At 35.4% G+C, this 25,477-nt stretch overlaps 1 protein-coding gene across 3 annotated transcripts in view; it reads right to left on the reverse strand.

Moving 5' to 3' along the window:
- Window positions 1-25,477, reverse strand: part of LOC101896103 (tachykinin-like peptides receptor 86C) — a 182,860-nt gene that overhangs the window by 14,886 nt on the left and 142,497 nt on the right. For all 3 annotated transcript variants that reach the window (XM_059128086.1, XM_059128088.1, XM_059128092.1), the window contains exons 3-4: window positions 12,134-12,347; window positions 8,169-8,303 (exon numbers count right to left, since the gene is read on the reverse strand). In XM_059128086.1, coding sequence (XP_058984069.1) covers window positions 8,169-8,303; window positions 12,134-12,347 — 349 coding nt within the window. The remainder of the gene's footprint in view (window positions 1-8,168; window positions 8,304-12,133; window positions 12,348-25,477) is intronic.

Genomic DNA, 25,477 nt, shown 5'->3' on the forward strand with positions numbered 1-25,477 from the left:
AGTATTCAATTTTTACTAGTATGGGCAAAATAACAAGAAAATCGAACATTTATATCCCATTTTATGCGAGAGAGAAATATTTAGATATAGCAAGTTGTAAAGAATCGCTGAATTGTTTCGCAAGCTATGACAGTATTGAAAATTGTATCCCCTTACGGGTGAGGCACCAGAAGGGAATTTACATATATACATCATCTTCACAAATCATGTGTTAGCAAAAATGTTTATATGTGTGAAATTTGAAGAGAGTTGGTTGATAATCGATCGTTTCGTTTTTCAAAATCTTGAACCCTATGTTAGGGAGGTACCAGAAGAAATGGTATGATCTCGACCATCTTTATAGAAGATCTTGTGATGATGAAAATTTTGAGAGGTACCAAGTATGATAAGAATCGAATGTTTTTTTCGCGTTTTATGAGCGAGAATTTGATGAGAACCGGATGCTTAATTCGGATTTTTTGTTCGTTTCGGTAATTCAAAATTGGGGCCAATTGTGGGGCCGGTGCCAGAAGAATGGTCCGATCTCTATCGTGTTTATAACAGACCTTGTGTTGATAGAAATATTGAAATGTGGCAAGTGGATATTAATTTCACGTTGTATGACCTATGAAGACAATCACATTTTATAATAGATGTAATTATTCAAAATTTTGACCCTTTGTGGGGAGAGGTACTTGATGGAGTGAACCGATATTGTCCATTATCACATCTGGCCTAGCACTGATGCCAATGTTGCGATTTGCAACGTTTCGGATTATTCTTTCTGTGCAGTAATATATTTTCTTTGAAAATTTCGAATGCTTGTTGGAGTTGACCGATATTGCCCATCTCCGAACTCTATTTAAGTTTAATAATAATATTACGATGTACCAAGTTTGGGCAAAATCGGTTACTCCCTGCGAGAGTTATCGTGTCTTTAGATCAACTCCAAATGTTCTGAAACGGATTTTGTCCAAAGAGACTTAGGGTATATAACCTTAATTTCGATGAGGCACGTTTTGGCTGTAGTAAATGATGTATACCCTCTCTAGCCATATGGCCGAAGGTATAACAAAAATCACACTTTATAGAATTTTTCAGTAAATCACCTGAATATAATTATTTCTTATAGTGCTCTTTCCGAATGCTGTTGAAAATAAAATTCAAATTGACATTTGTGGAAAATGAATTTTTGGTATAAAACAACATTTTAAATGTTAATATTTTTAGCAAATCGAGTTCTCAAAGTTGGTAGTTCGATCTCATGTTTGGATGTATTTAGTATTTTGCTCCTTAAACCCCAAATAAAACCAATTCATGTCGCATTCGATCCCCGTATTTGTACATTATTTTCAACCCCATCTAATATACACACTCTTCCACCACCAAAATATCAATCACATATTGCCATCGTTTCTCATATAAATCTCAACAATATGTTTTATGTCTGAGTCTCTCTGCCTTAGAGCGGCCTTTGATGATTTGATTCTTCTCTTTTATGCTACTACAAAGAGTCGCGTTTTATTATTGTCATTACTTCTTGGTGCGTAGCAAGAAATCACAAAACATATTTTTCTTGATATCATCTCCTTTCACAACCATTGTCTTTGCCCCCTTTCTCCATTTGCATGCATTCAAATTACCAATTTTTTTACTAAACCCCATATCGAAATATTTATATTTATTACATCCTTTGATGTTGTCTATGATATCATATGCAAAACATACATGTATCGTATACATGTATGCATATACATATGTATGTGAGTTTATGAACATATGTACGTTTTTCTCACAAATCCTCATTTGGTATTTTGTAATATTCTCGTGGCACTTTGAAGTGTTGTCAATTGGTGTCGGTGACAGGGTTCAAAGATGTGGGCTGGGGTGGAGGGGAAATGTGAAATAAAAAAGGCAATGGGGGGTAAAATCGTTGTTGGTTGCTCTCTTTTTTATCCGTTTTGTAATGGATATCTTCAAGGATAGGACTTACTGTAATTCCTTTCAATAAGAAGCGTGTACAAGATTTACATTTTTTATAGTTAGCCTATGGGGAATATGCAGCAGGATTTATGTTCTAACCTATATTGGCAATCATGGGTGATGAAGGAGTTAGGATTTTAGTAAAGTATGAGGAAATATTTAATTCTTTAGGGAAATTGATAATGATGGACTGGGCTATTGGTTAGATTGACTGCTCCAAAAACCCTACAAATCAAATTGAAGTTGATTCGCTTAAAAATGATACCGATTTGATAGAATCTTATAATAGATCCCTTCAATCGACAAAACATACGATTTTATATCCCTTTTAACTATAAAATGGTTAATGCGACGTTTTGAAGTATTCGTTGGAGATTAAAGTATATCATTTTTGATAGATTTATCGATGTCCGTCTGAAATAAAAATAGAGCTCACATGTTTATACCCTCCACTATACATAGTATGGAGGGTATATTAAGTTCGTCATTCCGTTAGTAACTCATCGAAATAATAATTTTAGACCCAACAAAGTATATATATTCTTGATTAGCGTAAAATTCTAAGACGACTAGCCCTGTCTGTTCGTCCGTCTGTTGTAATCACGCTATAGTCAAAACGAATTAAGATAGGAAGATAAAATTTTGCACAAATCTGTCATTTGTCTGTAGGCAGGTCATGTTCGAAGATGGGCTATATCGGTCCACGATATCGTATAGCCCACATATAATGGTACCCCCCAAAATCGGTGTTTTGATGATTTTAGCCACATTTTCCAATGGAATTATAAGACGATTTAGCCATGTCCATCTGTGTGTCTGTCTGTCTGTTGTAATCACGCTATCTTTCGAACAAATTGAGATAAAAGGCTAAAATTTTGTACACATGTATATTTTGCCAGTAGGCAGGTTAGGTCGTAAATGGGCCACGTATTTCCAAGTTATCATATAGCCCCCATATAACGGTACCTCCCGATATTCGGTATTTTGATGATTTTAGCGACGTTATTGTTTCAAACTTCGCATGTGAAGTTCGTAATGGATACTTCAGCCCATGCCAGAAAATGGTCTGTGCAGGTCCACGTCTTCGTATTGCCCCCATATAACGGTACCCCCTATATTCGGTATTTTGATGATTTTAGCTACATTATAAACAGATTTTTCTTCAAGTTTCGCATTTAAATATTGTAATAACTTATGACAAAAGTTGCCTATGCAGGTCCACGTCGACGTATAGGCATTCGGTATTTTTAAGATTTTAACAGAATTTTTAACGAATTTTATTTTTTTTGGAAATTTGTACCATATGGTGGAGGGTATTAAAAGTTTTTAGTACATAATCAAGCATCAAGCATATGGCTCACACATCAACCAAAGCTGAAAAACCTTTTGGAAAGTATAAAATTTTGTTGATATAAATTCGGAGTCGTTTCAGGACATTTTGAATCAATCTAGAGGTGTCCGTCTGTCTGTCTGGCTGGCAGGTGCGCACGAAGATAGTATCCAATTTGTTTCAAACTTGGTACATCCCCCACAAAAGGTCAACATTTTCATAGAAAACAATTTACCAATTAGAAAAGAAAGCAACATCCAATTTTGTTCAAATTTTACAAATCCCAATTTTTTTTTGTGCTAGGTCAGGTGCGAAAATGGACAAAATCGGCCCATTCCACAAAGGGTCGAAATTTGGAATAAATATAACTTTTATAAATTCAAATTTCACATATTCCAATATTTTTGGTGAAAAGGTGGGATTCATTGGTCAACTCCTTCTTGTACCTTCCCACAACGGGTAAACATTTTAAAGTTCATGGCTCGTAAAACGCAAAATTAGCACCCGATAACTTCCAAACTCGGCACATCAGGTAAAATATATCGGATCACTACTTCCAGGACCTCCCCCAAAACGAGTAAAAAATTCTGAATAATTATATCTCTCATAAAATGCGAATTGAGCATCCAATTCCCTTCAAATTTCATGTATCCCAATATTTTTTCTAACACAAGATCTGGTGTGAAGATAGAATATATCGGCTCACCCCTACTGGTACCTCCACCACAAAGGGGTCAAAATTTTGAGAAACAATCAAGCTCGTCAAACACGAAATGAGCATCCAATTTTTAAACTCAACAGATCCAAAAATCTCTACTAATACAAAACCAGGTGTGAATATAGAATATATCGAATAACCCTTTCTAGTATCTCCACCACAAAGGGGGTCAAATTTGGAATAATTATAACTCTCATAAAATGCGAAGTAAGTATCCGATTCTTTTCAAATTTCACACATCCCAATATTATTACTAACACAAGTTCCGGTGTGAAAATATCGGCCTACCACTTCTGGTACCTCTCTCACAAAGGTTCACAACTTTCAATACTTAAATCTCTCATAACTTGCGAAAAAAGTCAGCAATTCTTTACAACAAAATATTTCCGTATCTAAATCTGTATTGAAATATTTCTCTCAACCAGAAATCTGATATGAATGTGGAATTTAACGGAATTTATGATTTCGTATAAAATTGGATATAAATGTTCGATTTTCTTGTAATTTTGCCCATATATAAGTATATGTGGTACCTCATGCACATTTCAACATTTTCTAACAAATTTCATATTTAGCGAAGGAGGTAGTCGATATAGTCCAAACCTGCTGCGTCTCAATCTTTAGATCGTATTTATTCAGGTCCGATACAAAATTGACAATATTGGCCCGTTGATTCGAAACCTATTCCATAGAGGGTCAACAATTTGAATAATCATAACAGAAGTCAAAATATATTTAAATAATCGAACATTGGCCGGAGGGTATACATCTGTCGACGAAACTGACTGACCTGTACTTTATTTACAATAAAGCATATATTGCTCGATTGAGATGAAATTTTTCAAAAACCCGAACCCTATATCAGTTGGTGATAATCGGTCCATGTTTAGATATGGCTCCCACATATAAATTCGACCGATTCCGGGTTTGTTGTGCACCAAATGAGTAATATTAGGTCAAATTGAATAGAATTTGGTATATATGACCAAACTATGCCTAGGAACAAGTATGTCAAATTTAGTGGAAATCGGTTCAGATATAGCTATAGCTCCCATACACATTGTTTATCCGATTTATTAAATTTGTCCTCCACAGCCATTATATGAACTCCGTAACAACGATATTCGGGGGAAATATATCAAATATAGCTCAGAAATATCTTTGCCAAGTGTTATCGAAAAAGGTTCAGATCTGGGTATAACACACATACATATATTTATGCCATTCGATGTCTATTGTGCACCAAATGGTTATTATCATCCCAAATGGATTTTGGCAAATATTACCGAATTCGACCTTGAAGCAAGCACTTTTAATTTAGTGAAAATCGGTGAAAATATAGCTATAGCTTCCATATATAAGTTTCAAGCGATTTTGTGTTTTAATACCTTACAGTCGTAATATGATATTCCGAAAGATTGATATTTCGTTACCAAGATCGATTTAGATTTGGATATAGCTTCCATACATATCTTTATCCGATTTTACGAATTTTTAAACATTTGACCGAATTAATACATTTGGTGAAACTTCGTTTCGATATATCTATTACTCGGATATATATTTTAATACCCTTCACCATAGTATGGAGGGTATATTAAGCTCGTCATTACGTTTGTAACACCTCTAAATATAGTTTTTAGACCCCACAAAGTGATCGAGAATATCAGCATGAAATTCTATGCCGATTTAGCGATGTCCGTCCGTCTATCCGTCTGTGAAAATCACTCTAACTTCCGAACGAAAAGAAGTAGGTTTAAAAAAATTTACTCAGACGTGTGTTAGTTCTGCAGGACTTTTGGAATTTAAAATCGGCTATATAGGTCCACGTTTTGATATACCCCATATAGCTGTACCGACAAATTTTGGGTGTTCTGGTCACAATTTGGCAGCATGTGTTCCCTGTTGTGCTTGCATAGAACTGTCAATGTGGGTCTAAGTTTTGTATAGTCCCCATATAAATGTACCCCCACATATTCGGTATTTTGCTGATTTTTGTCACACTTGGCACCGGATACGTTTAACATTTGGAATTTAAAGTTCCTAATAAGTACTACATCCTATGACAGAAAATTGCTAGTAGAGGTCCATATCTTCGTATATAACTGTACCTCCCTATATTCGGTATTTGATCATTTTAGTGGCATTATAAACTGAAATTGTTTTAAATTTTATATTGTAAATTCCTAATGGGTTCTTCCATCTGTATCCGAAAAATGACTATGCAGGTCCAGATCTTTATTATATCCTACATCACAAGGTGGTCAGGGTATTTTGTCTTTGTTCATTTGTTTGTAACAGGCAAAAGGAAACGAGATAGACCCATAGTTCCTTTTGATGATCTGCATAGAATCACATTCCGAGTTGATTTATGCATGTCCGCCTGTCCATGTGTATTTGTCAACAAAGTACAGTTCGCATTTATTGCCCTATCCAGATGAAATTTTGCACAAATCATTTGTTTGACACAAGGACGAACCCTATTGAAATTGGAGATAATCGGTCAAAATTTAGATATAGCTCCCATATATATCTTCGTCCGATTTGCCTTTTATTGTGCACCAAACGTGTAATATCAGCCCGAATAGTATGGAATTTAGGGCAAACAACCAAATTAGGCCTGAAAATAAGTATGCCAAATTTGATCGAAATCGGTTCAGATATAGCTATAGCTCCCATATATATTATTCATCCGATTTGTTAATTTAGTCCTCCGCAGCCGTAATATGCACTCTGTAACAACAATATTTGGGGAAATATATCAAATACAGCTCAGAAATACCTTTGCTAAAGTTTATCGAGATCGGTTCGGATTTGGATATATTTCCCACATATAACTTCGTCCTATTTACCTTTTATCGTACACCAAGCGTCTAATATTTGCCCAAATGGGATGAAATTTGGCACTTACTACCGAATTGAGTCTAGAAGCTAGTATGTCAAATTTGGTGAAGATCGGTTCAGATATAGCTATAGCTTCCATATATATTGTTCATCCGATTTGTTATATTTGTTACCCACAACCGTAATATGCACTCCGTAACAACGATATTCAGGGAAATATATCAAATACAGCTCAGAAATATATTTGCCAAATTTTATCAAGATCGGTTGAGATTTGGATATAGCTCTCATATATATCAAATGGGCAATACAAGTCCGAATTTAAAAGATACAAATGCTTTGGCATACTTTGTCCTTTGAATTTTAAATTATAATTATAATCATAGGGTGTATGATTGAATTCTCCCATAAAAACTATTAATTGTTATGTGGAGCTCTACTAAATTAGCAAATTGGTGTAGGGTATCATAAAGTTGGCCCGCCCGACTTTCTTTACTGTTTTTTTTGAAAATTTGCGAAATTCCTTCCAAATGATGGAGGGTATTCAAAATTCGGCGTGGCCAAACTTACTGTTTATTCACTTGTTTTATATAAGCTATCTCGAAGTAGTATGGCTCTACTATATATGCATAGTGATGTAGGGTATTATATAGTTGGCCCCGTCCAACTTTACTTTACTGGTTATTTATGTAGAGTACAGAGTCCAACGTATGCTGGCATTTCAACTCAACGGAATCAAAGGGAATTTTATTTCAAAAAATATATTTCAATCCCCCAAACCATACAGGAACTTTTCAAAGATTTTCAAACTGAAGCTACTAGTTTGTCACATAACTTGTCATGCTTAGACGGATTTGCTAAGATGAAGAATATTCGGACCTCTCAGCGGGTTATTTTAGCCTAAATATTGTATTACTTAAAAGTCAAAAGACATTCCGCTGTGATCCTTTCTTCTCTTATTTTCGAATTCCTACTCTGTCGGCTTCTAACAATTTAAATTGTTTCACAACCCTAATAGCTTTGAAAGCTCTCTAACAAAACAGATGCCTATTTATTGCGAGTGAAAAAGTTTAACCCCTAGGCAGTTCACATCATTATAAAAAATTAATGTTTCTTCTTCAAAAACATTTATTTGAAAAAGAAAAAACAAAAAAATTCTACAAAAAGAACAAACTTTGTATTCCCCTAACAGAACGCATAAATATCTATGAATTTCAAACATGACGATGCTCTTCGCATTGTAAAAAAATAAACTTCTTGCCGAACTCATTATAACTCACATATATTCATTTCATTTCCTACCATTTCACTTACCTCTTGGTCATTGTGTTGGAGTAGAGGAGACAGGGCGCCGACAGGATACAGCTTAAAATCCATATTAATGCCAATATTATGCGTACTTTACGCCTTGACGTCCGGCGCTTCAGTGGATGCACAATGGCTATGTATCTGCAAAACAGAAGCAAAAGAAGAAGCAAGCATGAGAACGAAGAAGTGGGGAAGATAAATGGTTATGTTTTCTGGAATGGAGGTGGTCCAATGATTTATTATTGAAACTCAGTGGGGCAACCGAACTGAACACCGCCGAATCAATAAAGAGAGAAAACTCCATAAATTCACCGCAAAATATGACATGAGTCGGTAGTTTTTGGCCAGCACGTGTGTGCATGAGGGAGTGCCCGAACTGTCAGTGTGGGTATTAAAGTGTCGATGGTGGAAACTTCATTGAAAAGTTTGTTTTCACAGGTGTTGCACGGTAGTGTGGAGTCATGTGGAACAATTTTCGAAAGTTTCCAATTGAAAAGTTTTCGCTCGCGAAAAAAAAATTATGACGAGGAGAAAAAATGATTATTGTTGTTGGTAAAGGTTGTTTCGCTAACGAAGGGGATACATTTTTTTCTTAGCTTATATTTTCAGTGAAGTCCAGTCAGTTATTTAGTTTTTCTATATGATTTTTACCCTCGCTCTCTTCATCCACTAGCCTCTAGGATAGTTTGGTTTTCAATACATAGTTTGAAGTAGGTTTCCAGAAAATATATGGGAGTTGCACAGTAACGTACCCAGAAGTGTGTGTTCGAAACTATTTCGGGGGTGGTGTAATACGTTATCATAAAAAAATTAAACTTTTTCAAATAAATGTCAGAAAATTTCTATTTCGTAATGGACCCCCACTATGCTTACGGTTCTGGAGCTGCATGGGTAGAACAAAATATTATAAGGCAATGTAAACATAAATAACCTCCTGCATTATCAGAATTTGAAAATTAAAGGGTTATACTTAAAAAAACTACGGGACATAAGAGCTTATCTTCCTTATTAACCATGTAATGAGTAAGGTCGGCACAAAGTATTTGTGGTCGACTGAAAAACCGAAGATTTCGTGTCGGCGATGGAGAAAGAAAATACGGTGAGTTGTTGCTGTAGGACTTTAAACGACCAATGTATAGTGTGGTTAACTTGAAACCATAAAATTCAAAAAGTTCAATATCAGCAGCGTACAAAACAAAATAGGGGAATAGTGATTCAAAAAATAACGTGCCGAACTTTGAATACCATTTGGGACGTATTAAGAAATTTTCAAAAAAAAAAAAAAAAAAAATAAATAAAATCCATTAAAAATTTTTTAAAATCTTAAAAATACCGAATATCGGAAGGTGCCGATACATGGGGAATATACGATATGTGGACCTATATAGAAAATTCTCTTTCAGGGGGTAAAGTACTCACAAAGAACTCCTTGTGTAGAATTTCAGACAATTCCATTGAAAAGTGTGGCTAAAATCAAAATACCGAATACAGGGAGGTACCGTTATATTGGGGATATACGATATAGTGGACCTATGTAGACGATTCTCTTTCAGGGGGTAAAGTGCTCATAAAGAACTCTTTGTGTGAATTTTCAGACAATTCCGTTGAAAAAAGTGGCTAAAATTATCAAAATACAGAATATCGGGGGTACCGTTGTATAGGGTATATATCATATCGGGTATATACCATATCGTGGACCCACACGGAACTCCTTGTGTGAATTTTTAGACGATTCCGTTGAAGATGTGGCTCAAATTATCGAAATACGGAATATCGGGGGTGGGTACCGTTATATAGGGGATATACGATATCGTGGACCTGTCAGGGTCCATATATCAAATTTCAAAATTTCAGCTCTATCCTAAGACTCAATTCATGCCATATTCTTGTACATTTCTCTCCAACCTAGGCGCCAATAGTGACTTCGATACCAAATTTCAGAATTCCATCTCTACCCCAACAACCAACGGAACATTTTGTGAAATTTTGCACTCTTGGTACAGTTATACTACGCGTCTCCAAAAACCAATAGGGACATCCATAAAAAAATTCAAGATTTCAGCTCACCCAACACGAAGTTTAGTAGCAAAACGAAAGCAAAAAATGACGGAAATAGCATCAAATTTTAGAACAAGTTTAGATTTGTTCGAAATGGTCACCATTGGCACGAATTATGGCCTTCAAACGGCCAATGAAACCGTCACACGCTGCTCGAATGTTGCTCTGCGATATTGTGGCCCATTCCCGGCGAAGCGATTGCTTAAGTTGATTGACACTTTGGTATTTTTTAATGCTAACCTTGCTTTCTAAAATACTCTAAACACAATAGTCCAACGGATTGGTATCCGTAGATTTTGGTAGCTATTGTGCGCTGGAAATCTTGCGAGGAACCTAATTTTATAACCATTCTTGGGCTGCGCGTGCTGAGTGCTATGGTGCTGAGCCCTGTTGGAATGTCCAAGGTCTGCGGCCAAAATATTGAAGTGTCCCTTCAGAATATTTTCGCGAAAAAATTCGGCATTTATTCTGATACCACGGTCGATTAATACGAGAACGACTATTGGCTGTTATGGCGATCCACATCATCACCATGGCCGGCGCTTGGGTTCTGGTGGTCAACCGAAGGTGCACATTTTCAGCTGACCTCTTTGGCAAGTAAACACGATCATTTTGTTTGTTTACAAACTGCCGGATAACAAATATTTTCTCATCGGAGAAACCCAAATTCGGCAGTTCACCACTTTCGGCCAAGCGAAGCAACTCTTTAGCTCTTTTGAGTCTATTTTCTTTCTGTTGCGGTGTAAGTTCTTGCACTTTTTGGAATTTTGAAATTTCAATGGCTTTACCCCGAGCTCATTTTTCAATATTTGCAAGTGGAATATTGCAAATATTGCGCTACCACGGTAACGAGCGATGGTACGAGACACAATAGATTTGTTCACATTTAAATGCTGGAGTGCTCTAACGATATTTACTTGTGGTTTTCCAGCCAAATATAAAGAAAGTACACTATCACGCTTGAATTCCATCACGAATACCTTTTTTTCTGGACAATTCTCACCAAAATGCTTTTGTACGCTTGTAAACAATATAATGAGCTGTCACTGGAATAATTTTAACAGCTGTCGGACGAGTGGTTTAGAAATGACAGCAGTCTGAAGTTGGTTGCAGTTTTTTCATCTCACCCTGTATATATCAGCCCTCGATGCCATCCATACATTATCAAAGGCTTCAGAAAAATCAAGCTTTATTGGAGTAGGGTCTTGTCTATTGTTGAAACGTGAAACCAGAAGTGTGTGTTCGAAACAATTTCGGGGGTGGTGTAATACGTAATCAAAACAAAATTAACTTTTCCAAATAAATGAAACCAGTAAGGACATGTACAGTGGATTGGCCTTTCCTGAGCCCAAACTGCCCTAAATGAGTTTGTTTAGTCTCTCCAAAACGAAGGTCTCGAATTTCTTTACAAAAATCCGTTAAAAGTGCTATCGGCCTAAATATACGGAAAACTACACAATCTCTTACGATGCCCTGAGAAAATATCCTTGGTTCAGACAGAGTTGTAAACTTAGATTAATAAAGCTACTTACACATTGACGAGACTGTCAACGAACATTACATTATCATTCGACATTCGACATCGACATTAACCAGTATGAATATAGCGAATCCCCAATTACTTACAAGTCACCCATGCATCACAATTCTTCAAAATTCTTCACATCGCCAAACATCAGAATATTAACACATTGTAAGTCCAGAAAACAAATCTTTAACAACTCGAAGTTAAAAAAAAAAAAAACACACACACAGAAAATCTACGATTATTGCGATGTTGAACTTAGAAAAATATTTTCCTCTCCACACCACTGTACCACGTCAATAGGCAACCAACAAGTCATCATAAATTATTAAAAAAAAACAAAAAAAAAATGATATAAAAGCAAGTTAAAAGCCGTAGTTATACTCACCTATCGAAGGATATTGCCACCAGGGTGAAGACGGATGTCGACACCGTTACATTTGCCATAAAATTATTGATGGTGCAATAAATTGTGCCAAATGGCCAGTCCGAGTTCAACATGAAAATGAAATTGAAAATACAATTCAGCGATGACATGAGCAAATCGGCAATGCTCAGATTCAACAGAAAGTAATTTGTTGCCGTTCTCATGCTACGATGACCTGCAAAAGAGAGATAGAGAGAGAAGCAAAATGGAACAAAGATTAGTACACAAAGAAGGACACGTTTTATACCCTCCACCATAGTATGGAGGGTATATTAAGTTTGTCATTCCGTTTGTAACACCTCGAAATATACATTTTAGACCCCACAAAGTATACATATTCTTGAACAGCATAAAATTCTACGTCGATTTGGGTCCATGTAGGTCCATGTCTTCGTATAGCCCCCATATAACGGTACCTCCCTATATTCGGTATTTTGATGATTTTAGCGGCATTATTTACCGGAATTATTTAAAATTTTGTATTTGAAGTTTGAAATGAATACTACAACCTATGACATAACATTGTCTGTGCAGGTCCACGTTTTATAACCTCCATGGTACCTCCCTATATTCGGTATTTTGATGATTTTAGCTACATTATAAACAGATTTTTTTTCAAGTTTCGCATTTGGATATTGGAATAGCTTGTGACATAAGTTGCCTATGTAGGTCCACGTCGTCGCATAGACCCTAATATTTACTTTCGGTATTTTTAAGATTTTAACAGAATTTTTAACGGATTTTTTTGCCAAATTTGTACCAAATGGTGAAGGGTATTCAAAGTTTGGCCTGGCCGAACTTACAGCTTTTTTTCTTGTTTTATTCTCAAAGAAGGCTTTGTTTGTTTGATGACTGACTGCCTGGCTTGTGGTGGGCTATTGTTGGAGGGAATTCAAAAGAATCGCATTCCTTTTTGAATGACAAACAACCAACAAATGGCAAAAATATGCAAAAGGATCAGAATGGCTTTTCTTCCATCACCAACATTAGTGCGATGAAGGTACACCGGGAAGGGGAGGAAAGGTAAAAACGATTTTGTTAGGACAAAATGAGAAAATGTCTTTTCTTGTTTGCTTCAGTTTCCAAGAATTGCGACAAATACAAATTGTTCGACATGACCTGCAGCAAAACATCTAATCACATTATTGAATTATCCTTCATGTACTCCCATTTGCCCTCTCTTCATTTTTCACATTAATCAGCAGAATTTTTTCATATTTGATTTCAAAGACAAAATCAACTCAGAGAATTGGAAACCAAACAGACTTGTCCTTTCCAAGTTTATTAGTTTAGGTGAGGAGAGAAAAACTTTTCACAGAGTCCATGTATCCTCAGGATACACCTCTCTCCTACCACTGCTCACCAAACTAAATACGTCACCATTGAACTATTGATAATCATCATTTGTATTCGTCTGCAATGCTGCAGTGCTGTTACCAAGCGATAGCACTCACCATTATTGGCAGGATAAATGTCATTCCGTGGATACCACCCTCCCCCCACACATACCGGGTAACATGCTGCGAACATCCTTCACAAGGACCAAGCGGAGGAGAAATGCATCATTTACATGAATGCAATGGCAGGCGCCTTTGCATGAGAGATGAGTTAATGGCAACGTTCATAAAACTTTACAAAACTCAAACTGGCACTGGAGATGATTAATGGCGCTTTCCTTAATGGAAGTAAACATCCATTCAGTTGAATGGTTTCCCGAGAAGTCCTGGTAATAAATTTTAAATTTTGAAATGGTATTCCAAATGATTGGAAATAAATGAAGGAATTAAAATTTATGGCATTTTTATACCCTCCACCATACTATGGAGGGTATATTAATTTTGTCATTACGTCTGTGGAAATCACCTTAGCTTCCGAACGAATTGAAGTAGATTGATAAAATTTTGCTCAAATGTATGTTATGTCTGCAAGACTTTTTGTATTGAAAATGGGCTATGTAGGTCCACGTTTTGGTATAGCCCCCATATAACGATACCTCCCGATATTCGGTATTTTGATGATTTTAGCGAATTTATTCACCGGAATTGTTTCAAATTTGGTATTTGAAGTTCAAAACGGATACTACAGCCTACGACCTCACGATATTCGGTATTTTGATGATTTTAGCGACATTATAACCGATTTTTTTTAAGTTTCGCATTTGAATATTGTAATGGCTTATTACAAATGTTACCTTGGGGTCGTCGTATAGACCCCAATATAATAGCTGCATTCGGCATTTTTAAGATTTTAACAGAATTTTAAACGGATTTTATTGTTTTTGAGAATTGTCATATTCGTTCCAAATGGTGGAGGGTATTCAAAGTTCGGCCCGGCCGAACTTACAGCTTTTTTACTTGTTATAATTGAAGTGGGAAAAAGTAGATCCTCACTCCATGTTCTCAATTTGACTTCTTTGAGGGGGTCAACTTTTGTGAAGCAGGTGACCAGTGGGACATGTATCGATTACAAGTAACGTGCATCCTTGTTTGACCCATATGGTCCCTTCCTTTGGGATCAACTATCCTATATTGTACTAGTACGTTCCAACAGTTCGTGTTAGATCTTTCCATGCACCTTGAAAAGGAGGTTATAATAAATCTTGTCATTCCGTTTGTAACACCTCTAAATATTCTTCATAGACCCCATAAATTATACATTTTCATGATTAGCATAAAATTTAACGTTGAAATTACGATACAGCCCCCATTATTTGACGTAGAGCTTTTAAATTCGGCACAGTAGTTTGTGTAGTCTCTAGGATAGTATGGTATTCCATGTTTTGGAATAGACCGCTAATGGCAGCTCCCGATATTCGATATTTTATTTGCAGCAAATTTGTCTAAAAAGTTGTTATTTGTAGTTCGTTATGGGTTCTAAGTCTAATGGTGGAACAATGTATATATAGGCCCAGGTTTTCGTATAGCCCCATACAAGGGTACCTCCCGATATACACGGATTTTTCTAAAAATTGATATTTGTAGTTTCTTATGGGTTCTTGCTTCTTTGACAGAATATTGGTTATATAGGTCCACGTTTTCGTATAGCTCCCATATAACGGAACTTCCTGATATTTGCCATTTTGAAGGTTTTACCCACATTTTCCACGGATTTGTCTAAAAATTGGTATTATTACTTTCTTAGGGGTTCTAGCTTCGGTGACAGAATATTGGTTATATAGGTCCATGTTTTCGTATAGCCCTCATATAACGGTACTTCCCGAAATTTGGCATTTTGAGGATTTAAGCCATATTTTTCACGGATTTTTCTATAAATTGGTTTATGTATTTTGTAATAGGTTCTAGCTCTGGTGGCAGAACATTAAATTTCTAAGTCCATGTTTTCCTATAGCGCACATATAACGGTACCTTCGGATATTCGGTACTTTGACAATTTATGCCACATTTTCTAATAGATTTGTGTGAAATTTGGTGTTGGAAGTTCGGCCAGGCCGTTCTTGTCCTTGTCCTTTTACTTGTTAGTACTCGAAGTGTACAATATGTTAAGTTTTGACAAAAATTTTGAATCCAAACCTCAGACTTTTTAGGTTTTCTATATCATCCAGGTTTTTTCCTTTTCCAAACAATTTTTCATTCAAAATTTTTCATTTTAAAGTTATTTATTGGAGGTTATTGGAGGTTTCACAATGGACCCCATATTCAATTTTTTTTGTACAAAACTATTACAACGTCTTCATATGTAAGCCTTAGAAACCAAAAGTTTCACACTACTCCCACATCCCACTACCCTATCCCATTACCCAATATCTCTCCGCCCTCGACACCAACAGTGATCCAAAATTAGTACTATTCAGTATTTTCCAACCACTACAAAATATAAACATAGGCTTCAATATTAAATTTCGGGATTCGAGCTCTATAAATTCACTCAATACCAAATGTAGTAAATTTTAGTATATCAGGTATCGAAATATAAAATTTAACGGTTTCAGCTATATAAAAGTACTAAATGGTACTAAATTTGGTATTGATGAAGACCAAATTTAGTACCATTTAGTACTTTTCGTACAACTATTCCAAAATAATCTCCATATCTCAATTCCAGATACCAACAGCGATCTCAATATAAAAATTTAAGGATTCCAGGCCTATCCCTTCACCCAATACTAATTTTAGTACCATTTAGTAACATTCGTTCAAATATAGAACGCATTTCCAAACCACAGCCAAATATAAAACACAAATTCTATCAGTAATCTAAATATCTAATGTCAGAACTTTATTTCTATCACTCAACTCAATACCAAATATAATACCATTCAGCACTTTTCGTATGATTATAGCAGACATTTCCGAAACCACATCCGTTTGTTATGGATACACGTGAACAGCGACCTTAATACCAAATTTCAGATTTTAAGCATTACCTGTTCACCCATTACCAAATTGTACCAAATATGGTACTATTTAGTACTTTTCGTGCAATTATAGTACACATTTCCAAAACATCATCCAAATCTCAATCCCAGACAGTAACATAGACCTCAATACCTCCCTTCACCCAATACCAAATTTAGTACCATTTAGTATTTTTCTTACAAATATAAGATGCCTTTCCATATCTCCTCCACATCTCAATTCAAAATACCCACAGAATATAAAATTTCAGGATTTTTTTCTATCTCTTCACCCACCTCCATATGTCCAGGCTACACATGAACAGCGTCCCTAATACCAAATTTCAGATTTCGAGGACTATCAGTTCGCCCAACTACAAATTGTATCAGATATAGTAATATTCAGTACTTTTCGTGCACTCGTAGCAGATATTTTGAAAACCACCGCTTTCTCACAAATCCCAAAACACAAACTTTTCAAACTATCAGCTCCGTTCATCGAAAGCGGAATTTTACCAAATTTAGTACTATTTAGAGCAGTTTTTACACTTAGAACACATTTACAAAACCGCCCTCTTATATCAACCTCATTGCCAAGAATTTATTCTCATACAAAATTTCAAGATTTTACTACTATCCAAATTTAGCGAATTTTAGTACTTTTGGTACAAGTATTGTTAGAATCCCAGCCATTGTTAGAATCCCTCCCACTCCAAATTTCAGATTGCCTACTCTATTACTTCTCCAATTACTAGAGTTAAAACTATTTAATACTTTACGTACTTTTTAGTACGTATTTCCAAATCGCCCTCCTTGTATCAACCCAACCACACTAAAGGAGATCCCAATGTCAAAATTGTCGAGCAATTCGTCTCGCACTCAAATTTTTCAAAAAGGAGGGACTCGGAAGCGCTCCCACACAAAATAAAAGAGTGAAGAGTAAACTCTGTATAAAACGTCTACTCTTCGATTACTCGCGGTCTCGATCAAGCTCACTCCCAAAATAAATCGACCAAATCTGTGCTCTGATAAAAGATACATCCAAAGTGGGTGACCAATGGGATCGCCTACTCAATTGTTGATAACCGCGTAACAGCCACTCTTTACGAAATATGCATTGGTTTTGGTTGTCCATGTTGAGTCCATTTGTAACATTTAAGCTAAATTTCATCCTAACCAGTTTTTAAATTGGCATCCAAACGATGCAATCCTTTTCGATTGTGAATCACATTAGGTGAGCTACTGCGTTTCCCTTGAAGCTAATGATACTGTTTTCGCAATCTACCCCTGTACTTGTACATACCTATATACATGCAAATATAGGTATGTATGTACATGGCACTGTTTCAAAGATAAACTACTCTTTTACATTTGTAATCAACGCACCAATGCAGAAAAACCATTGCATTCGTTTCGTATTGAAACGGAAAAATGCCAAGTAGCTGGCAAACGATTGTGGGTGGTTAGGATTAGTGCGGTGTGTGGGAGTTGTAATTACGATTTTAAAGTTTTCAAACACCGAACAGATAGTTTTGTTTAATTAAAGTTTTTTTTCATGTAAATACGGTAGAAGAGAACATGCAAGCTTCTGCTACTGAATAAGTGCATAGTTTCAGGAGCGGTGAATACTGAAGTATTTTTGCCGTGAGACAGTAGCAAACCGTTCTGCAATATCTTAAAGTAAAAATGACGACCACTTAATCCTAATTAGCCTTATTCACTTAGTGTAAATAAGTTAAAAAAAGTTGTTCGACTGTTGTTGGATAGTTGGTCTAAAATGTTTTTGTTAAATTTACATCGATGGCAGACGATTTAAACTTCACTATTGTTTTCGAAACGGAAGCAGTAATTTAAATATAAGGAATCAGAGAGAAAGTTATATCAAACAGGTTACTTAAACTTGATGGCTTTACTCACTTATTGTTATTTAAAATGGCATTATAAAAAATCGTGAGCCTATGTATGGTGGAGGTTTAAAATATTGTGAACATTTTCAAAGCCAGAAATTCTACGAACACAATATTCATAGTTATACAGGGTGAGATGAAAAAAGTTCAACCAACTGGCTCGAAACCCGCGTCGCAGTGGCCGAAAAATGGTTCGTGAGCTGAACATATCACAATATTCCATTCGGCAAATATTGAAAAATGAGCTCGGGGTAAAGCCATTGAAATTCCAAAAAGTGCTAGAACTTACACCGCAACACAAAGAAACTAGACTCAAAAGAGGCTGATGAGAAAACAGTCGCTGTCCAGCAGTTTGTAAACAAACAAAATGATCGTGTTTACTTGCCAAATAGGTCAGCTGAAGATGTGCACCTTCGGTTAGCCACCAGAACTCAAGCGCCGGCCATGGTGACAGCCGATGGTCGCTCTCCGCTCGTATTAATCGACCGTGACATCAGAATAAATGCCGAATATTATGGCGAACATATTCTGGAGGGTGTATTAAAGCCTTGAGCACTCAGCACACGCCACCCAAGAATGGTTACAAAATGAGGTTTTCAGCGTACAATGGCCACCAAAATCTCCGGATACCGATCCGTTGGACTATTGTGTATGGAGTATTTTGGAAAGCAAGGTTGCCGCTGAAAAATACCAAAGTGTCGATCACCCCGAGCAAGCGCTTCGCCGGGAATGGGCCAAAATACCACAGAGAAACATTCGGGCAGCGTGTGACGGTTTCATTGGCGTTTGAAGGCCATAATTCGTGCCAATGGTGATCAATTCGAACAAATCTAAACTTATTCTAAAATTTGATGCTATTTCCGACATTTTTTACTTGCATGCAATAAAATTTAAAAAAAAATTGTAAAAATTATTGCGTTTGACTTTGTTGCAGTTTTTCTATCTCATCCTGTATTTATTACTATGCTAACAATAACAAGTAAAATAGTATCAGTCGGTTTTGCCGACAGATGTATACCCCCTGCCTTGAGTTATGAATATTTAAACCGTTGACCCTTTATAGGAGAGGTTCTGAAGTAGTTGGCCAATATTGACAAATTCGTATCTGACCTAAGACTGATATAAATATTACAACTTACAATATTTGGACTATATCGACTACTTCCTATACTTTATATGAGATACCTGTACATTTATGGAAAATGTGGAAATATAGGGGAGCGAAGTATTCCATTTTTATACTCAATCTAATAAATATAAAAATATGTGAAGGATATCGGACATTTATATCCAATTTTATACGAAATCATAAATTCCGAATAATAACATATTCATAGCAGAATTTTCGCTAAGGGAAATATTTAGATATAGCAAGATGTACAGAATCGCCGACTTGTTTCGCCAATTATGAAGGATATTAGTATTGGAAATTGTGACTCTCTGTGGGTGAGGTTCCAGAAGGAGTTGGCAGATATATATCATCTTCACAACATATCTTGCGTTAGCAAAAATATTTGGATGTATGAAATTTGAAGAGTGTTGAATGCTTATTTCGCTTTCTTTGACCGTTTTGTTTTTTTTTTAATCTTGAACCCTATGTTGGGAAGGTAGCAGAAAAAATGGTCCGATCTCTACCATCTTTATAACAGATCTTGTGTTAATGGAAGTATTGAGATGCACCAAGTCTGAATGGAATCGGATATTAATTTCGCGTTTTATGAGCTTCATGGATATTAAAAATGTTGAGTCCTTTGGCGTGGGAGGTACCCCAAGGAGTAGACCGTTACATACCATCTTCACGGCAGACGTTGTGTTAGTTGGAACAATGGTAGGTGTGAAATATGAGAAGAAACGAATGCTTATTTCGGATTTATGCTCGTTTTGGTTATTCAAAAATCAGACCCTTTGTGGTGAAGGTACCAGAAGGAATGGTCCTATCTCTACCGTCTTTATAGCTCATCTTGTGTTGATAGAAATATTTAGATGTACGAAGTATGAATGGAATCGGATTTTAATATTGTGTTTAATGAGATTCATGAATATTCAAAATTTTGACCCTTTGTGGGGGAGGTACCAGAAGGGGTGGACCAATGTATTCCGTCTTCATACCAGATTTGGGTTAATTAAAATATCAGTATATATGTTATTTGAAGATAATCGGACTCATGCATCACAGTTTATAAGAGTTATAATTATTCAAAATGTTGAATCTTTGTGGGGGAGGTTCTTGATGGAGTGGACCGATATTGTCCATTTTCACACTTGACATAGCACTGATGCAAATATTAGGATTTGCAAAGATGGAGCAAAATTGGGCTATCCTTTCTCTTTCTCTGCGGTAAAATATTTTCTTTGAAAATTTCGAAAATTGTTGTGGGGAGGTACCAGAAGAGGTGGACCCATGGTACAATGATATCAAGGTAGGGCTATGATACCATATGATTTTAATTTTTTTATTTTCTTGGCTTATTTGTCATCTTTATTTGTTTATGTATGTATTTTCTTTTCAATAAAAAATGTTCAGAAAATATTTAAATTCGGGTGTTTTCATCTATCTAGAATTTTTGTAGCGAAATAATCCTTTAGAGATATAAAGTACATGATTTTGAAAAGAAGTGTTGATCTTTCATTCAGTTATCGCGTTTTTCAATTATTTATTCAAAATAAATGCAACAAGTTGTTTGATTTTTAATTGTTTTGATACTAATTCTGACATTACAAGCCAAACAGGTAGACCTCTATACTTGCATTTTTTTCAAAGTTGACCTACCTTCTCTTCATTGTACCATGGGTGGACCGATATTGCCCATCTCCGAACTGTTGAAATTCAGTTGCCTTAATGAAATTCCTTAGCTGTTTTGTATCATTTACCATGATCTGATTAAATTCTGGTATGGAGTAGTTCCCTAAGAATTGGGATCCGATATTCACAAACGCTGAGCATTGGAAGAGAAAATGTTCCAAAGTTTCGTCATCTTCTCCACATGCCCTACATATTTTGTGATCTGCACATCCTATCTTCTACAGATGAGCTTATAGGCCTAGGTGCTCCGTAAGGATGACTGTTACCTCACTAATATTCTTTTTACCTAGTAATAAAAGGATCTTCGTTTTTATCTCATTGGGGTCGCCCCATAGGATTTTTGTGGTTTTACCTATGCCTTCATTGTTCATAGGGATATGTAGGCGTTTTCTGCCCATGTCTTGAACACTAGACGCGACGTATTAAGTGGCACTGGATTGTATCTGGATTGCCTGTTCGCTATCTCGTTGACCCGCATGACCTGGTTTATACATTCTAATGTAGTTTTTGAAGTCATTGTTTTGGATGTTAGAGCTTTTATAGCGGTCTTACTGTCCATTAGGGCGTTTACGGTAGCCGGTTCACTATTTTTTATACCCCTCTATATATATATATAGGGGTATAAAAAATAGTGAACCTTTATTATATCGTAAAGAAGACAGAATGAGGATATATATGGTACAGGAGGATATATATGGAACAATATATCGTGCAGAAGTCCGCCGCGGCTTTGCTGGCAATTTTTTAATGCAATTTTCAATGACCGTTTATTTTATTAATGCAATAACACTTCGAATGGCGCCCAATTAAAAAATTGCGTTCTAGTTGGGAAACCCTTTATTTTTGTTACATTTAGTGTTTACATCAATGACATAGCATTAAAACTTCACAATTGTTTTTGAGACAGAAACAGTCATTGAATTCTAAGGAATCAGAATGAAAGCTGTGTAAAACCGGCTACTTAAACTTTTTGACAGGGCTATAAGATATTACAAACTTAATATAACCCCCTATTTTATGATGGAGGGTATAAGGTAAATACTTGAAAATTGGGGGCCATTTTCAAAGCCAGTAATTTTACGGACCAAAAATATATTTGAGTAAAATTTTGTCCACCGACTTAATTTCGTGCGGCAACTAGAATGACTTTCATAGAAGGACAGTCTCTGGGACACGGATAAATAGACATAGAGTTGTATGTTAAGCATGATTTCAAAATACAAAATCAATTTGAACTCTTCTATAAGACATTGTTCATATATTTCTCCTGTAAATAGCAAAAATCGGAACCGATATCGATAAAATTTGCAAAGACATTTCTGAGCTGTATTTGATATATTTCCCTGAATATCGTTGTTGCGGAGTGCATATTACGGCTGTGGGTAACAAATATAACAAATCGGATAAACAGTATATATGGGAGCAATAGCTATATCTGAACCGATTTTCACCAAATTTGACATACTAGATTCTAGACTAAATTCGGTCGTAAGTGCCTAATTCTATCCCATTTGGACAAATATTAGACGTTTGGTGCACAATAAAATGTAAATCGGACGAAGTTATATATGGGAGATATATCCAAATCTGAACCGATCTCGATAAAATTTAGCATATGTATTTCTGAGCTGTATTGGATATATTTCCCCAAATATTGTTGTTACAGAGTGCATATTACGCCTGCGGAGGACAAAAATAACAAATCGGATGATCAATATATATGGGAGCTATAGCTATATCTGAACCGATTTCGATCAAATTTGGCATACTTATTTTATCTAATCTGATCGTACGTGCAAAATTCCATACTATTCGGACTGATTTTACACGTTTGGTGCACAATAAAAGGCAAATCGGAAGAAGATATATATGGGAGCTATATCGAAATTTTGACCGATTATCTCCAATTTAAATAGGGTTCGTCCTTGGGCCAAACAAATGATTTGTGCAAAATTTCATCTGGATCGGGTAATAAATGCGAACTGTACTTTGTTTACAAAAATACATGGACAGACGGACGGGCGGACAGACGGACGGACATGCATAAATTGACTCAGAATGTGATTCTATGCAGATCATCAAAAGGAACTATAGGTCTATCTCGTTTCCTTTTGCCTGTTACAAACAAATGCACAAAGACATAATATCCTGACCACCTTGTGGTGTAGGGTATAAAAATTAAAACGAATAAATAATGTACATCAAAATTCTAATCCACACTGAGCCCTACACACACGTATTTCATTCTATATGCTGTCTCTTTAAAAATTTCTAACAATTTTCAAATGTAGCCTCCAGCATTTTATCAATTTTGTAGGATTACTTTTAATATCTCAAGCACATGGTAGATTTGCATACGCAGCACTTCTTCTACTTCCTGCTGCTACACACATACATGCATGCATAAGCTTTATTACTTATTACATTCCATAAAAAACATGAGAAGAAAAACATCCATATGTTAAATATTGACACAAAGTTATCCAATATGCAATATCGAAGTAATGGGATATGGCTGTAAGCCCAATTGATGAAAAATTGTTTAAATAAATATAAACTAAAAATGAAATGTTTTTCTAACACTGAATAAATAAAGATAGTCTAGTTCGGATGCAGTGGAATAAATATATATCCATAGAAAATAAATATAACTGAAATCACTATGCAATTAGTTTTTATTGATTTTATTTATGAAAAAATAACTGAGGATTATCAACGAGTCAGGCAAAAATATTTTGTAAAAAGTGCCCGGCAATTCTTAGCAATTATTGTATGAAATTTCGAAATACTAGAATTTTTTAATATTTTGAATGTTACATTCAGAATTATTGCATTTTGAAACATTTCCGGTATAATATAGCGATGAACTGAAATTACTATAGTATTTATTGCATTACTTAAATTGGCTTTTGAAAAGGCAAGTATAAGCTCTTACTGCTGTGAGAGATTATTTTAAGTTATAATATTTTTTTGCACAACATATTTTTAATTAAAAATGTTGGGAGTTTTTTTCAGGCACATAATTTCATATCAAGGTATATTGATAGAAGATTAGTTTTGTATTAAAACTCGATTAAGAAAATGTATTCTATAAAAGGCAGCCAAGCAGAGGCTATAAAACTATAAATTTAACATAACTATTAAAGCATACTTATAGGCGCACAATTTGAATGTTATTAATGACAGGGTGATTTGTAATTGTACAAATATACTAAAAATTACTTTGAAATCCATTTACTGACAATATTTCTTGAAAAAAAAGTAGAAAAATATTAAGTTCGGTCGGGCCCAACTTTTAATACCTTAGGGTAAAGGATACATTTTTATACAAAAATATTTGCATTCAAGCGTGTTTCACTATAAACCTCATATACCACTCAGATCGTTTGGATAATACAGTTAAGCTTTTCAAAACACCATAAAGTGAGTAAGGCCGTTATATGGGGACATACCAAAACGGGGACTCTCTATAGAAAATTTTATACTTCATCCATCAAATCTTTTAAAATACCAAATTTGAAACAATTATGTGGGTAAATGTGACTAGGATTATCAAAATACCGAATATCGGTGGATAACGTTATATTTTTAGACAAATTCGTGGGCAAATGTGGCAAAAATTATCAAAATACCGAATTTCGGGAGGTATAGTTATATGGGGTCAATACCAAAATGTGGACATATGCATACAATGTTTCGGCATCAGAGCTAGTAGTACGACCAACAAATACCCATTTTTAGACAAATCCGAGAAAAATGGGGCAAAAATCATCGAAATACCGAATTTCGGAGGTATAGTTATATGGGGCTGTATAAAAACTGTACTAAATAGTACTAAATTTGGAACAGTTGGGTTTTAGGGTGAAGGAATGAAGCTGGAATTTTTGAAATTTTGTATTGGTTGCTTTGTGATACAGATGTGGTTTTGGGAATGTAGTGCACAAAAGTACAATATTTGAAATTTTGCACTTTTCGAACAATTATAGTACCTCCAAAATGAAGTACCATTTATTACAATAATAGTATGTATATTCATTATTTCAAGCACGGATACCAGTGTGACATTCATATCAAATGTCAGCTATATTCTTTCACTCAATACCAAAATTAGTACTATTTAGTACTTTTCGTACAATTATAGTAGTATTAGTAGTTTTCGTACAATCATAGTACGCACTTGCAAGACCACCTCCATATCATAATTTCAAATACCTCAATATTTTATTTGGGAATTCCATTCC

The sequence above is a fragment of the Musca domestica genome, unplaced genomic scaffold (assembly GCF_030504385.1).
Source record: "Musca domestica strain aabys unplaced genomic scaffold, Musca_domestica.polishedcontigs.V.1.1 102, whole genome shotgun sequence".
NCBI classification, from domain to species: domain Eukaryota; kingdom Metazoa; phylum Arthropoda; class Insecta; order Diptera; family Muscidae; genus Musca; species Musca domestica.